At 43.8% G+C, this 15,645-nt stretch overlaps 1 protein-coding gene across 3 annotated transcripts in view; it reads right to left on the bottom strand.

Moving 5' to 3' along the window:
• The window catches only part of SEMA4B (semaphorin 4B), a 35,115-nt gene that overhangs the window by 7,631 nt on the left and 11,839 nt on the right, over window positions 1-15,645 (bottom strand). For 2 of the 3 annotated variants that reach the window (XM_072618539.1, XM_072618529.1), the window contains 3 exons: window positions 2,235-2,398; window positions 1,761-1,823; window positions 988-1,086 (listed from right to left, as the gene is read on the bottom strand). In XM_072618539.1, the coding sequence (XP_072474640.1) occupies window positions 988-1,086; window positions 1,761-1,823; window positions 2,235-2,398 (326 nt within the window). Of the gene's footprint in view, window positions 1-987; window positions 1,087-1,760; window positions 1,824-2,234; window positions 2,399-8,706; window positions 14,285-15,645 lie in introns of those variants that run through there. The other variant, XM_072618547.1, reaches the window with a different exon arrangement.

Genomic DNA, 15,645 nt, shown 5'->3' with positions numbered 1-15,645 from the left:
GTTTTCTTGGTGAAGATACTTGAGTGGTTTGCCATTTCCTTCTCCAGCTCACTTTACAGATGAGGAAACTGAGGCAAACAGGGTGAAGTGACCTGCCCAGGATCACATAGCTAATAAGTGTTGGAAGCCAGATTCGAACTCAAAAAGATGAGTCTTCTTGACTCCAGGGAAGTCCACTGTTCCATCTAGCTGCCTTGACACATAGTAAGCAACTAATAAATGTTTATTAATTAATTGACTGATTGCATCTTATAGTGCCCTCAGCAATAGACTGTGCAAGTTATAGAACACTGACGATCAGCATTGACAAAGGGAATGTTCACCAGGGAGCTTCTCAAACTAGGTTCAAGTTCAAGATTCAGGTTCCCGGGTTCACACACACACAAAAAGGTATGATTTTGTAAATTTCACATGTACTTTATATGTTATACATATTATATATACATTATACATACATTTTATGCATTTCTGCATTTCTAAACTTTTTCTTTGGCATCTGCTGGCTTTCGCATGTCATCTGTGGTTTCCACAAAACTCTCCCAAAATTCCTGTTTAATTTCTTATGCCAATCCATGATGTATCACAACCGCAATGGGGAAAGTCGTGATGTGAAGGGATAACTGTAGAGTCTTCCAGGCCCAGGATTCTATCCAATGTTCCACCTAGCTGCCTTAGAGGACTTGGATTTAAATCCCTCCTTAGAAACTTATTACCTCCATGACCTTGAGCAAGTGACTTAACCTCCTGAGATTTGTAAAATAAGGAGAGTTGGAGTAAATGGACTCTGAGGTCTCTTCCAGGCCCAGACTTGTGATCCTTCTCCCACGTATTTTCAAAAAAAGTTGAAAAACAATTTCCCTCCATGAGATGACTGAAGCTGGGAGCATCTGGCAACCTTTTCTAGTTACTCTGACCTGTTGGAGAGCTGAGATGGCTCTCCTGGGGCCCAAGGAAGGTGGATGGTGAGTAGCCAGGGCTGTCACTTACTATGTAGGCACAGACTGGGCTGAAGGCAGCTGTACCACAGGTGTACAGATGGCTGCTGTTGAATGGCTGGAGAAGCTTGATGTAGTTGTGACAGTCCCTCTAGGAGAAGAAACAAACATCATGATCCTGCATCCTTCCCCTAATTTCCTCTTTCATCATCACATACAAATACTGTGGAGTCCCATCATAATATGAAGTGGTCAGTTCTAGGGATTCCAGGGAGGAAGAGGACATGAACCTGGGGTGGCCTCAGGTTTCTTAGACCGAATTAGACTCTTGGACGCCACTGAAGTGACTGAGATGGGGGAAGATGGAGTTCTCCAGAGCAACACAGCCTATCCAAGGGAACATCTTTGGGGACCTCAACCTTCAAAGGAATTCCCAATACTGCTCCCATCCCAACAAACTGAAGGGCTTTGGCCAAAAACAAAGGGGTCTCAGAAATGTCATGAGTCAAATATGTGCTGGAATTGCTGCACATGGCTCCATGTCTTTCAGCAGCCCGATACCGAAACCAGAAATAAGGCCTACTCCCCTCCAGAAGGGAAAATTCCCTTCTGAGTTACTCTTTCTTCCTCATTGCAGTTGGCTAGGACAGAGGTCAATGGATATTTAATTGCAACTGAATAAGTCCCTTGATATCAGATCAGAAAAGGGATTAGTCAGCACTGCTCCCCTAGGAGGACTCTATTTGGGGGCCAGACCCTCCCACAATTTGCTGCTCCTTCCTCATCCTGGAGGCACCTTTCACTCCCCACTCCACCCCCATTCACCTGTGAGTCCTTTCCTTTAAAGACACACTGGCGCTTCTTGTCTAGGTCAGCACTCCAGGGTAGCTGGAAGACCCCCCCAGAAAAAAAAGAACAAGGTTAATACTAAGAAAGAGTAAGGATGGTATAAAGATTCCCACTTAGTGGATCTCCAGGCCTTGGGGATTTGTGCTGATGGTCCAAGAGGTTTATGCTAAAAATGCTTTAATGGTACCTTAAGCAGTAAATCATTGTAAAGAATATTATGAGTACTATACTAAATTACCCTGGGAGTTCACAACCCATTTTTTTTAATTGTGATTAAAAGGTTAGCAGAACAACAGCCAAAAGGGAATCACTCCACAGAACATTAATATTTCTTCCCCCTTCTGTGTGTTAAAAATCCTGTCCCAGAAGACCTAAGGTCCAATCAGCCTGCCCACCTGTTCTTTCACCCTGTCCACCCTTCCCCAGATCCCTGACCACTAACTCTCTCACCTTCTGGTAGTGTCCCCCGGGCAGGAAACTGCTACTGCTGTTGAGAGCAAAGAGGGCCTCCCGGGCCCCCACGAACAGCGTTTGTCCATCTCTGCTTAACAATAAGGCTGTGTAGTTGGTGATGCCCTCTGCTTCAAACCTCCACACAGTCCGCTCCTGGGAGCCTGGGAAGAGAGAGGCTGTCATCACTAGAGGTTGGCCAAATGCTCCCAGAGAGCTGAAGAACAATTTTTGAAATGTCAGTCAGGGTCCATATCACTCCAAATTCACAATGAAATGATGAGGGGAAAAGAGAGGTTATGAAAGAGAGAATAATATTTCAAAGTCACACATACAACACATAAGAAATCATGCTGGGGGTTATGTTCCTTGCAACCTATATTTTTCTGGAACCATTTAAAACAATTTGCACAAAAATAATTCATACAAAAAATTCTAAGCAAATCACTTGAAAAGGAAATTAGAATACTTGGCCTGATCAGCCATGAACACAAATAACCTGCCTCTTGGGACAAGAGGACCAAAATCCAAGTTGTTTGGGGAAGATGAAACAGGACTAACCTACGTGAGGCTAAAAATGCTCTTCTGACTGATAACCTAGAGAGATAGGCAAGATTATGTATGTAATGTTCATAGTGATGACAGCCAGCTTGACTTGCACTGAGATGCTGCCTTCCCCACCCAGAAGAAAGACCCTACTTAGGTGTTCTCTGAACTGTGAGCTCTAAATCCCTGAGCATAAGCATTAAGACAGACCCCAGCTTCTGAGAGATAGTGACTACACTGGCTTCACCATATCTGTAGTCTACGCTTATCTCTAGATGCCACAGTTCAGGAAATCAAAGAAAGACAAGTCAAGTCAATATGCATTTATGAAGCACCTACTATGTGTCAGGCACAGGTCTAAGCACAAGGGACACAAAGAAAGACAAAAGACTGTCCCAGATCTCAAGGAGCTCATAGTCCAATGGAGGAGATAACATGAAAACAACTATGCAATATGAAAACAACTTATACAGTACAGTACAAAATACATATTGGAAAAATTAGAACCCACAGAGGGAAGGCACTTGCATTAAGAGGATTATGAAAGGTTTCTTGTAGGAGGGAGTTTAGCCAGGACTTGATATCAAGAAGCAAAGCTAAAGATGGAGACAAGCATGGGGGACAGTCAATGAAAATTCTCAAAGTCAGAGATGGAGTGTCTTGTTCTTAAAATAGCAAGGAAACCCCAACATTGATAAGCTGACTATTATTCAAAGGAAGGTAACAAAGATGGTGAAGGAAATTGGGTCCAGGCCCTTTGAAGATTATTTGAGGGGTCTAGGGACTTTTAGCTTGGAGAAAACTCAGCAAGGACGTGACAGCTGCCTTAGGAAATTCCCCTTCATTGGAGAGCTTTGAACAAAAAGACTGGACAATCAAGACTAGGTACAGGTCAAACCAGAAGGCCACTAGGGTCCCTTCCAACTCTAAAATCTATGATCCTACAGTCCTAATTCCAACTTTGAACTCAAAAGCTTTTGATGCCAACTTTGGATGGAAAGGGATTAAGTGATTCTACAGCATCTATTGAACCTGAAATGAAGCCAGACTTTCTGGGAGATATCACATCTCAGAAATACTGACTTTCTGGCTTTGTTGGGCCGCTCTACATTCTGATGCCACTTTGTAGTTCCTAATGATAGTGGTGATTTTCCAGTGCTAATTCCCTGCCTGCCCTGATCTAAGGTCTCTACCTTTGGAAAGTTTTCCCAATTAGTTGATGTCTAATTACATTTTTATTGATGAGCTGTTTGTACTTTGAACCACATGCTTATCAACCTTTGGAATGAGCTCCCTGCCCCATTCCACCGTCACTTCTCCAGGAAGAAGGGTTGGTTAGAGATAACAAAGATATGAAGTATAGCTACCCAAGGTATACCAATAGAAGGGCACTCACCACAACCATGACCTTTCCTCTGTTACCCTGACTCAGTCTTCATTTCAAAAGCTATCACCATGACTTCTATTTCTTTCCTACTTTCCTTCTCCCCCAATAATGCTCTGCACATCGCTGGCCCTCAGGAAACACTGAGTGCATAGGAGTTCAATAATTTGTCTTAGTCTTAAAGAGACAATTTAGAAGTAGCAGGGGTAACGGCTAGAACATTAGACTTGAAGAAGAAAAGATCTGAATTTAAATTCTCTATAGATAGATATTCACTAGCTAGCTATATGATCCCAGCAAGTCAATTGGTTCCTCAAAGCCTCAGTTTCCTTATCTATAAAATATTTCCCTGCTTTCTTCAAGCACTGCACAAACTTAAAGGGCTACTGTACAAATGTGAGTTGTTATTTTCTCATGGTCTGATTCTTTAAAAGTGGGTAAAACAAAGCTCTTAGAAGTCCCACTGAGCAAGGAAAGCTTTAGTTATGCCTCTAGGGGGTAAAACTGAGTGTTATAGAAGAGAAACTCAGGGGGTGGGCCAGTCATTGCCGCACTGGAGAAACTAAGACCTGAGAGAGGAGAACATAGAGTAGTAGCTCAGTGTCACTCAGACAGCTGGCCAAGGTAAGCCAGAGAGAAAAGCCAGGCTCCCGGGATCTTGCTTCCTGCACTAAAACAACTCTCTCTCCTAAGTTAGTCAGTCTATCCCTCTTTCCCCATATGTGGGTATGTATATATACATGTATGTATGTATGTGTGTGTATATATGTGTGTACACACATACATATATATGAAATTACTGCAGTATATGAACTGTAATTTGCCCAAGGAAGAAGGCAATGCTGAACACATACATACATGTGTATGTATATATGATGTGTATGTATATATGATGTGTATGTATATATGATGTGTATGTATATATGTGTATGTATATATGTATGTACATATGTGTATGTATATATGTGTATGTATCTCTATCTCTGTATGAAATTATTGCAGTCTACCAGGTATAATTCGCCTAAAGGAAGAGAGCCATCCTGAACCAGCCAAGACATCTTGCCCTTACCACAAAGTTCTAGATGTCAAAGAGAGGACTCTTCTCCCCTTCCCCATCTCTGCCGATCTCCTAAATTCAGACAGCCGGAATCTCTCGTAGCTCTCCATTTTCCTTTAGTTACCTGTAGCTGAATCCTGGTGGCCAGAGAAGGCCTCTAACTTCCTCATACATTTTAAATTTCAACAGCATATGATCACATTGGATTCTGATATGTCTGACAACTAAGACTAGTCTTTGAAAGAGGGAACCTCCAATGCCAAAGAGCCTTGAAGGAATCTTCAATCTGCCATAGGGAGTGCTCAGGGTCATCAGAGACTCAGTTTCACCCTTCCATGTTTGGAGGGCTCAAGTTGAGATGTATCAACCATAATCAAGGAGGTTTAGAGAAAGAAGAAAATTTAGAGGTCATTTAGTCCAAAATTATTTGATTCCACAAGTGCACTTATCTTTCAGAAGGTTCTGGAGCTATAACCCACTGCTGCCCCCCAAAATCGCCTTACAGATGGGGAATCCAGTCAGAGAGAGGCTAAGTCACCTGCCTCAAATTGAATAGCTGGTTAATAGCAAACTGGCACCCACTTGTTCCAACACCCCGTTTCTAACCTGGAGGGAAAAGACTAAGGGGATTGTGACAGCTGTTTGCATATATTTTAAGGAATGCCATACAGAAGACGGATTACACTTGTTGTGCTTGGCCCCAGAGGAAAAGAACCCAGAGTACCATACTGTCTGGGCACAGATTAAAACTAATGTATCTAACCTCTAACATGACAAGGCAGCATGCAAACCTGGGAAAGAAAGACCATGTGTATTATACAAACACAAACATAGACAGTGACACAATGTGTGTATGTATGTACGTATACACACACATAAATATAATATGCATGTCAGTGGACTCATAAGCTCCCATAGATTTAGAGCTGGTAGGAATTTTAGAGGCCAATGAATACAATTTCTTTAATTAAAACACAAGGAAACTGAGGCCTAGAAGGTTAAGTGATTTGCCCAAGGTTATACAGATAAGTGACAAAAGTATAATTTAAACTTGGATCCCCTGATTAGAAATGCTCTTTTGCTCAGCCTGAATGTTCCTATATGAATGTGATTGTCTACGACAGACAATAAGCACCAAGTAAGTTTGCTCCTTTGTGCCCATACTCTGTGTCTGTGACTGTGGTTAAATGTTTCTCTCTACATGTCCTTGCGTGTGTGTGTGCCTACGCCTTAGTACCCGCCTGTGCTTGAATGTATTCTCATTTGTATACAGTATATGCATGTCGACAAGTCTGTATGGCTTCTTGCACATGTGCACATACCTTCCTTGAATGTGTTTAACAGTGCTCACAAGTCTGTATGAGTATAACCGTACACCTTGTGTTTCCTCGGGGATCATGAGAGTGTGTCTCAAGTCTATTGGGGCTTGTAAACACAGGGACCTGAGAGCCTGACATCTCAGACGGGTTTGTCCAGAACTCCTGGGAACAGAGTTTGCCTGAGGCTGTGGCAAGTTTTCCCACTTACACTGGGGGGAAGGAGGGGAGGGGAAGCAGTAAGACCTGAGGATTTTGTTCCCATGTGGCCTAAAGATCTTAGACCCCCCCATCCTCCTTGGGTGACCTCACTTCCTCCTCTGGGAACAAAACAGAGTAAATCTGGAGTAGAAAAAAAGTCCGAAGCTCCAGGGTCCCCCTCTGTTACTTGATTAAGTAGTCACTTACCCTCATCTGTGAAATGGGATAATAATACTTATATTACCTATCTCACAGAGTGGCTGTGAAAATCAAATGAGATAATGGGTACAGAGAGGCTTTGTAAATTGTAAAGCACTAAACATTTATTGTGACAGTATCTCTAGCATCTAGCACAGCTGCTGCTGCATGGCAAGCACTTAATAAAGGCTTTCTGAATGACTGATTGAAATAATAACTGACTTTAAGGAAAGCACTTCATAATTGGAGAACCTGGACTGGTTTTCCAAAGCAGTGCATGTATATATACATACATGTATATGCACACATGTGCATACACACATATATGTTGTGTATCTCTGTGTACGTGATGGCCCAAATGTATAATATGACATCACATACATACAAATATACATACACACGTACATATATGATGTCCCAAAATTTTGGTGTCATTTTAAAGCTATTAATTGAACCAAGACTTTTGAGATATCCTGTATTAATGCTTGTTTGATCCTCACAGAAACCCTATGAAGTGTTACAGATATTATTATGCCCATTTAACAGATGAGGACACTGAGGCTCAGAGAGGTTAAATGGCTTGGCCAGAGACACATACAGATAATAAATGTCTGCGGTGGGTTTCTGACTCCCACGTTCTGTGCTCCATCCATCTACTAGGCCACCTCACTGTTGTGGTTATTAACAATTAACTCAGCCTAGGTCCAGAGCAAAGCCAACATCTTATCTTGAGAATGTAGCCAAGCAGGAAGACCCAAAGCCTGGCCTAGCTGGGCTTATATCCAGAGAACCCAGTTGTAGAGTTTCCCTGGACTAAGCTCCCTAGTATAAGATGAGGTTAAAGGAGGTCTTTCTTGCTGCCCTAGAAACAAATGCGCTGGATTTTTCAGGATGGGTGAAGTTGATGTAAAGAAGAGGAACCACAGTGTTCCTATATCCTGCTCCCCCACCCTAGGGGGCCTGGGACTGTATCAGCAGGAAATGATGCATTATTTGCCCAGCTCCCTGCCTCACCTAAAGTTTCTCCCAAACTGAGTGACTCAGGTGGAAACGTGGAGCTCTCTTAAGTGAGACAAGAAACAAGGCTCAATGCTGTCCCCACCCTAATCAGGAGAACAGTGACTCAGTCCTGCCCTCCTCCCCTCCCCTTTCCTCCCCAGTCTCAGTCCACTGCTCCCTTCTCTCCTCAACAGAAAGGCCAAAATCCACCCTCTCTCTCTCTCTCTCTCTCTCTCTCTCTCTCTCTCTCTCTCTCTCTCACACACACACACACACACACACACACACACACACACACACACACACATCTTGTCTCAGCAAGAAACATGGTTAAATATTAAAAGCTATCTTTAAGAATGGTGGATCAGGGAATTTCTTTCCCGGCATTTCCCTTTAACTACACCCCAGGGCAGAGGTTTTTACTCTGCAATAGAAAACTTGGTTTTTGCTTCAGTATTTAGATAATTATATTTCAGTGTGGTTAGTTTCCTTTGTAATCTGGCATGTTTTATTTTATGCATTCTAAAACATTATTCTTGAGAAGGTAAGAGTTCATTAGTCAACACCAGTTACCAAAAAGCCTGTGACATTAAAAAAGTTAATCAACTCTGTGGGTCTAGGGGGGCAGGTAAAAGGGGTACTCCCCAAAATATTAGCTCCAGAAGTCTTGGGAGCTGGTGCCTCAGTCCCAAACCTGACTCTCTGAAGATGCTCCTGCTAGTGACCTCAAGCCCCTTTCCCCTAGTAACTTTATACCAAGTTACAGATTACCTGGTGCTCTCATCCCTCAGGCAGGGTGGTGAGTGCTGACTCAGCAGCGAATTGGGGCCAGTCTGTATTCCGGATGCACTTCCTCTTGTCAGCACCACCCAAGTCAGCTAGGGCAGGGAAGGGCCCAGGGAAGCTGAATCCGAGTCCACCTCTTCTCTCCAGGCTAGGGCAGAACACCACCCTTACCTCAAAACACCAGACTGTCCCTTTGGACTAGAGGACACTGGCACCCTCACTAGCAGTCCTTAAGGTCAAACCCTGAACTGTGGAATCCTGGAAGTCATGCTCCCTGGAGGAAGACCTTTGACTCATGCTAGGTTGCAGAACAATCACCAAAACGCCACTAACAATGCAAGAGGACCTGTTCCCCTCCCTCAAGCCAGGTGTATCTGTAATGCCACAATGATGGGGTCTGAGGTGGCCAGAGTGGGCCAAAGGCAAATGCTCAAGCAGCAGCTATGGTCCGCATTTGTTTCCTGGATGTCTAGGAGGTCAGCATAGAATGCAGGGCAAAATCAGAGACCTCAATCCTCATGAAAATGTGTTTTCATGAGACATTGTCCTCATTCCTCAGAATTCCTAAGTTTGGGATCCTGGCATCAAAGCTTTGCCTTGCTGAATGGGCACACGAGGGTAAAGGAGGGTATGTAGTGAGTACATGAGCATGTATCCAAGCTAACACAAAAGAACACACAATACGTTTGGCCTATTTTGCTAATGGTAGAAGACCACCATTACTTAACTTTACCATCTCTCCTGTCTTTGTGGGAAGAATGCTGGATCCAGATTTGGAGGAGCCAGTTTCAAATCCTAGCTTTGTCACTTACCTGTATTACCTTGGGTAAGTCACTCAACTTATCTGAGCCTCGGTCTCCTCATCTGTAAAATGAAGGGGTTGGACAAAAGGTTCCCCATTGTCTTTTCCAATTTTAAACTGAAGATTATTAATAGTGACTTATATAGTCCCTTAAGATTTGCAAAAGTGTTTTACTTTATTCCCAAAACAACCCTGCTGATTTTTTAAAAAGTTCACTGACCTCTGATTTCATAACACCTACATTAGGAGGAAAGCGGTGAAAATAACTCTTTGGTCTATCTTCTCTCATTGCTTCATTTCCAAATGCTTGACTACAAATAGACTTTCTGTGAGTGAGTAGGATGGATTCAATGCTACAGAATTTGTCAAGTACCCCACACATCTCTGCCAGGTGGTCCTACGCTATTCCAAAGTATAGTAACTCAGTCTGCATTTCAACCTGTTTTTAGACTGAGCATCTTCAGGTGGGAACCTTATTAGTTCCTTATCCTGTATAGTATTAACATGAGGTTGACTTTAACAAATGCAGATAACAGCAAATTCTCAATTATACAAGGTCTGAGTAAAATGAGCTAACCCCCTTACTTCCTCTCATCTGCCCTCTGTGGAAGTCTTTTATCTATTTTTCCAGAGAGTGCCCAAGAGAGAATCAAATATAAAGCCAAGAAATTTGGAAACACGAGCAATATCAACAGTCAATTTTCTGGAGAAAAACTCAAAGACAGGAAGATAATGTTTCAGGAAAATCTATTAGACTCTACCAAAGGATTAGGAGAGAAAGAGCTAATGAGACCTGAGAACAACACAAGGCAAGAGTATCTTGTCCTTTCTAGGACCTGTAAGAATCCTACTAAATAGTAATTGTTTCTCAATGCTATACAACCTTACCCTGAAAGGGTTGAGGTCTCCCACTGCATGCCGGGCCATCTCCAGTCATCCTGATGAAAATCAGGCCACTGGACCCAGATGGCTCAGGAGAAGAAAGTGAGACTGGTGACCTCACTCAGCCCTCCCTCACTCAAATCAAAGTCAACTGCAAGTCATGTCATCACCTTGATGTCATGGTCCTCTTGGAGAATGAAGGACAAACACAACAACAACAAGGAGCCCATCAAGGCCTGATTTTCAAGGTCCATCTCTGCTCCCCAGAGAAACAAAATATACATGGACAGAAATCGGGAGAAAAAAAAAAGCACCAGGAATGAGACAGAGATGTATGAGGATGACCAAGCGGAGCTGCTAAGGACTATCTGGGAACAGAAGGTCTTAGAAAGCCATTAAAAAAGGAGAAATGCAAATAAAAAATGTAGAAATATCCTCTAACAGAATACGCTTTTCAGTTCTGAGATCATCTTCTCCAAGGAAGAGGTAAAAACTCCCAGCTGAAAAGGTCTCTGAAAGTGCATTATCAGAGAAATCCATTAGCCCTGGCCCTGGGGAGGGCTTCTGTCATAGAAAGGTTCCTCTTAGCCTTAGTTGGGATGGGGTGACCTTTCTCTCTTCCTACTGAAATGCTGATTCACTCTTACTACCATCTTACCAGTTTAGACCTTGCTCTAATGCAGAAATGCTTAATAATAACAGCCAACATTTAAAAGCACTTTAACGTTTGCAAAACTCTTGGAGTGTATTTTCTCATTTGATCCTTACAACAACCCCCTGAGATAGACACTATTACTATCTCCACTTTGCAGATGAGAAAACTGAAGTAGACAGAGGTTAGGTGACTTGCCCAGGGTCACAGCCTGGTAAGTATGTGAGGCCAGATTTGAACTCAGGTCTTCCTGAATCCAGGTCCAGTGGTCTAACTACTGTACCACCTAACTGCCCAGGCTTCAGCAAAGAAGGTAATATTAGACAGAGAGGCTGAGGAAATCCCCTAAACCCAGCCTTCTCCTCGAGCCACAGACACCTTACAGTCAGGCAACCTGCTATCTGCTTCAGGTGTACTGAGGTGTGCACTGAAAGGTCACATTTTGCAAACTTAGCACAGAAGTCCCTGGCATTTCAACATTTGGCATATACAGGTTACAACGTGGACAGGATGGGAAGGTAAGGAGTGGAAGGTGAGGTGAGGCCCAGAACCCAGTGAAAGTGAAAGACTACTTGTGCTGGTTTGTTAACTTCCGCTTACTTTCTCTGAATTTCAGGGCACAGCCACAGCCAAAGCTCCTGAGAATGGGGAGAATGAGGCCCCTTCTAAGAATTTTCCTTTGATGTAGGCATCCTGTTTGTGTGATTTCTTATAAAAATGAAGCACAAAAGGCAGGATGTTTCACTAGAGAAAGGCGAGTTGGATTGGAACCACCTAAAGAAAGGTGGGCATCAGGGTTGCCATGAAGATACCACTGAATCAGAGGTAAAAAGGAATAAAGGCAGTCAATGAAGTGAAGAAACAGACTCATACACACAGACAAACCTTGCAAATCAGAAGAGAAATACAAAGCCAGTACAGGAAGGATCAACAGTTTACTCCCTGCTCTTTAGTCCACCGCTCAGTGACACTGACATCAAGTTTCATCGTAGGACTCAGAGGGCACTGTGGCAGATTCCTTCTGCTACATATGCTGTGACTACAGCTTTCTACACTCCCTATTTTCCTAATCATAATCTAGAGCTAAAAGGGATCTCAGAAACCATTTAGTCCAATTCCCTATTCCAACAGAAGAGGAACTGAGGCCCAGAGAGGGTAAGTACTTTGTCTGATGTCACACAGCTGGTAAATGTCAGTTCAAAAATTACTGAATTCAAACCTTTTCCATTCAACCTGGCAATTTCTCGGGCAGCTGGAGATTAACAACTCACTTTAATTATGTAAACAAGTAGCCCTAATAAAACATGTGAAAGCTGAAGAAGAGTTGTAGAGGCTTGCTCTAACAGGATCCTGAGGTCCAACTGGTCTGTGTCACCATTTTCAGTCAGCATCCCTCCTGGTCTTTAAGCTCTGGAGAGCAGTTTAATTCCTGAAGCTAGAATTTACAAATGCAAGGAATATTCTGTTTCCAATAAAAGAGAATTCAAAATTCCAAAGAAATCCTGGAAGCATTTCCATTAAACAAGGCAAATCATTTCATCAGCTAAGAAGCCCTTACTTGGCCAGCCACAACCTACAGTCCCTACCGTGGGAGAGCCCCTCCCAAGCCAGACTGTGGTCTTCCTTCCCCATTCACTGGTGTCACTATGTGAGAACCATAAGGAGAAGGTAGGCCATGAATAGGAACAAAAACATGCATAGCCCTACTCCTGGTGCCAAGCATGAGGGGTCCCAAGCAGATGTGGGATGGACAAAACAGGGCCATCATCAAAGATGGCAGCAATCTCTCTCTTGGTTGCATGGTGCTTTTGTTTGAGATCACGGATGAAGCCACTTGGATACCCTGGGATCTCAGAGGTCATTTAAGGGTGGTGAGGGTGAAGGGAGTAGGGAAGTAAGACAGTAGTATTTAAGCACTACTCCAACTCTCCATATCTCTGTCCCTGTTCCACAAGGGAGGGAAACCACGTAATTGTGCCAAGCAGTCCACTGTGGCTGTGAGCCCCAAGGGCAGATCCTCTGCCAGGAACATCTAACAAGCCCCCAAGGGAAAAAGCAGGAAACGGCCTGAGGCAACACTCTAGGGGTAAGACTATTCTGTCTCCTGGGCAGCCTCCCATGGGGACCTCCCCCTTCTATTAGAGGCAGACTATAAGAAAAGGAGAGATGAAAGGCAAAGTGACTAGACAGAAATAGTCCCTGGTGGCAAAGAAGGCTGTGCCAACATGGGTGTAGGGACAACTTGAAAGAATGTGAATGCTCACACTGGCGCACAGAAGGCTGCATGGTGTAATGTAAGGATTCTTAATCTGAAGGACTCAGGGGTCAGTGAACTTGGACGGGAAAAAAAATACAAACTTATTTTCACTAACTTCTAACTAAAATTTAGCCTTTCCTTTAATAATTTAGAAATATTATTCTGAGAAGGAGTCCATCTATAGGTTTCACCAGACTTCCAGAGGGGTCCACAAACCCCTTGCTGTTGGACTTAGAAGTCAGGAGGCCTGGTTTTGAAAAACCAGCTCTCACATTTACTAGCTTTGGGATCTGAAAGAGTGGTGGCTTTGGAGATTAGGAACTGATATCTAAACCTGATTATGTCACTTCTGAGCTTTGTAACCGTGAGTAAGTCAATTAAACTCCCTGGACCTCTATTTTATACCCTATGTCTACAAAATGATGGGCCTGGACCAGGTGAACTCTGAGTTCTCTTCCAACTCTAAATCTATGATTCTCTGAGGTCTCTGGTTCCTCATTTGTAAGAGGAATAAACTTGTACAACCTACCTCTTAGGTGTGTTGTGAGAAAAATACTTTATAAGCACTAAATTGTCATATAAATGTGAATTATAAGTATGAGATTTTTTTTCACACACACATACACACATTCACCCAAAGAGTAAATATGTGTACCAGTGCCTGTGGGTAAATATGAGCACCGATGGCCTGGGAAGGCCTATACAATTGGCCATAAATACGTTTATGAGCCACTTTGTGGAGGTGTGTTCTGTTGTGTGTAAACATGTGCTCACAAGCAGCCTGTGGAGGTGGGCATGGTTATGAAGCAGCCATCTATATAATAATAATGTTCTAAATTCTACAGTTCCTTTCATCAGGGGCTCTCAAAGAGATTTCCAGACGTCATCTTATTTCCTCATAATCCCAACTCTCCCACCCTTCTTCCTAACCCAGAAGGCATCAGGAAAACAGCAAATTTGTTTTCTCTGTAGAGAATCAAAATCATTCTATGGAAATAAAAACACAGAGGATTTAGCATGATACTGTGCAGAGACAGAGTGAAGAGGGAATACTAAATACTTTTTAATGAAGATGAGAATGGAGGTTTACACAGCCAACTGTGATGGATCCACAAATGGGGCCCAGTTCTCCCAAATCAGCTATCTATCCATGTAGCTCACATTCATCAAGCACCCCGAGGAGCTAAGTACTAACACAATGTGTTAAAAGATACAAGTCTCTGTTTTCACAGAATGATAGTATTGCCTTATCATTTTATGTGGTTGGAAAGTCACCCACAACCCTGTGTGGGTGGAAAAGAGGGTGTGGAAATACATATGGGTTACACATACATCTTCTTACAATAATAACAAAAGTCATGACTTACGTTTTGTAGAATGCTTTATCTTTCCAAAATGCTTTTACTTAACAGCTAACCTGACCCTCAGAACATCCCTGGGCCTTAGGTAAGGAAGGAATGATTTGTACCTCTGTTTCATGGAGGAGAGAGGGAGAGGGAGGGTACTTGAAGCCATGGTGGGTGGGGAGCACAGGAGGGGATGCAGCCATGAGAGGAAGGAAAAGAGCCATAGTGGCTGGCACAGGGACCGTTAGATGATCCTGGGAGGATCACTGTTATTAGACTTGCATCTGAAAACAGCAACCTGTAAGTATGTTGATTTGGGGGATTTGGGAGAGGAACAGGGCAGGAGGGGAGAACTCCCAGGGACTAGAGGTCTAAACCAGCAGCTAGAGCCCAGACTCCTCCATCCCACAAGGATCTTTATTCTCTCCCTCGCTCGTGCAAGCCCTCCCCACCCCCACTCTGCCAAATCCCTTTTTGGAGAAGCTGTCCAGGGAGAATGAGATGCAGATAAAGGCTATTCAGGGATGTGGAAAGCCAGTAAAGCTGAATAGGTCTTGGGGGACGCAGAGGGGGGCAGAAGGGGTTTGAAAGGGCAGCGGGTGGGCAGGGACTGGGAAGCACCAAGTGGGACTGTGCCCAGCACCTCCAAGGGAAGGGGTGGGGAAGCCCCGGGCTCCGCTGCGGCTCCTTGGGCTGTGCTACAACTTGCCTGGAATACCAGCGCCCCAGTGTTTATATGACTCGGACTGGCTGGGCCCCTTTCTCCCCACCCCCCTGGGGCCCGGCTCAGGGCAGGGCTGCGGGGCAAGGGCTCTGGTCAGCATCAGAGAGGGGAGGGGGAGAGGGGCAGACAGCTTGGGCTACAAGCACACCCAGAGCCTCTCTCAAAGCCATCCAATTCGAGAGGCAAAGGGAGGTGGGGGCGGGGAAGAGCTCCACGGACCGTGAAAAGGAGAAGGAAGAAAGCGAACACGCACGAGCGTGG

Source organism: Notamacropus eugenii, chromosome 1 (assembly GCF_028372415.1).
Source record: "Notamacropus eugenii isolate mMacEug1 chromosome 1, mMacEug1.pri_v2, whole genome shotgun sequence".
Taxonomy (NCBI): domain Eukaryota; kingdom Metazoa; phylum Chordata; class Mammalia; order Diprotodontia; family Macropodidae; genus Notamacropus; species Notamacropus eugenii.
Note: the sequence above shows the minus strand (reverse complement) of the source record. Positions and strands in the feature narration are given on the sequence as shown.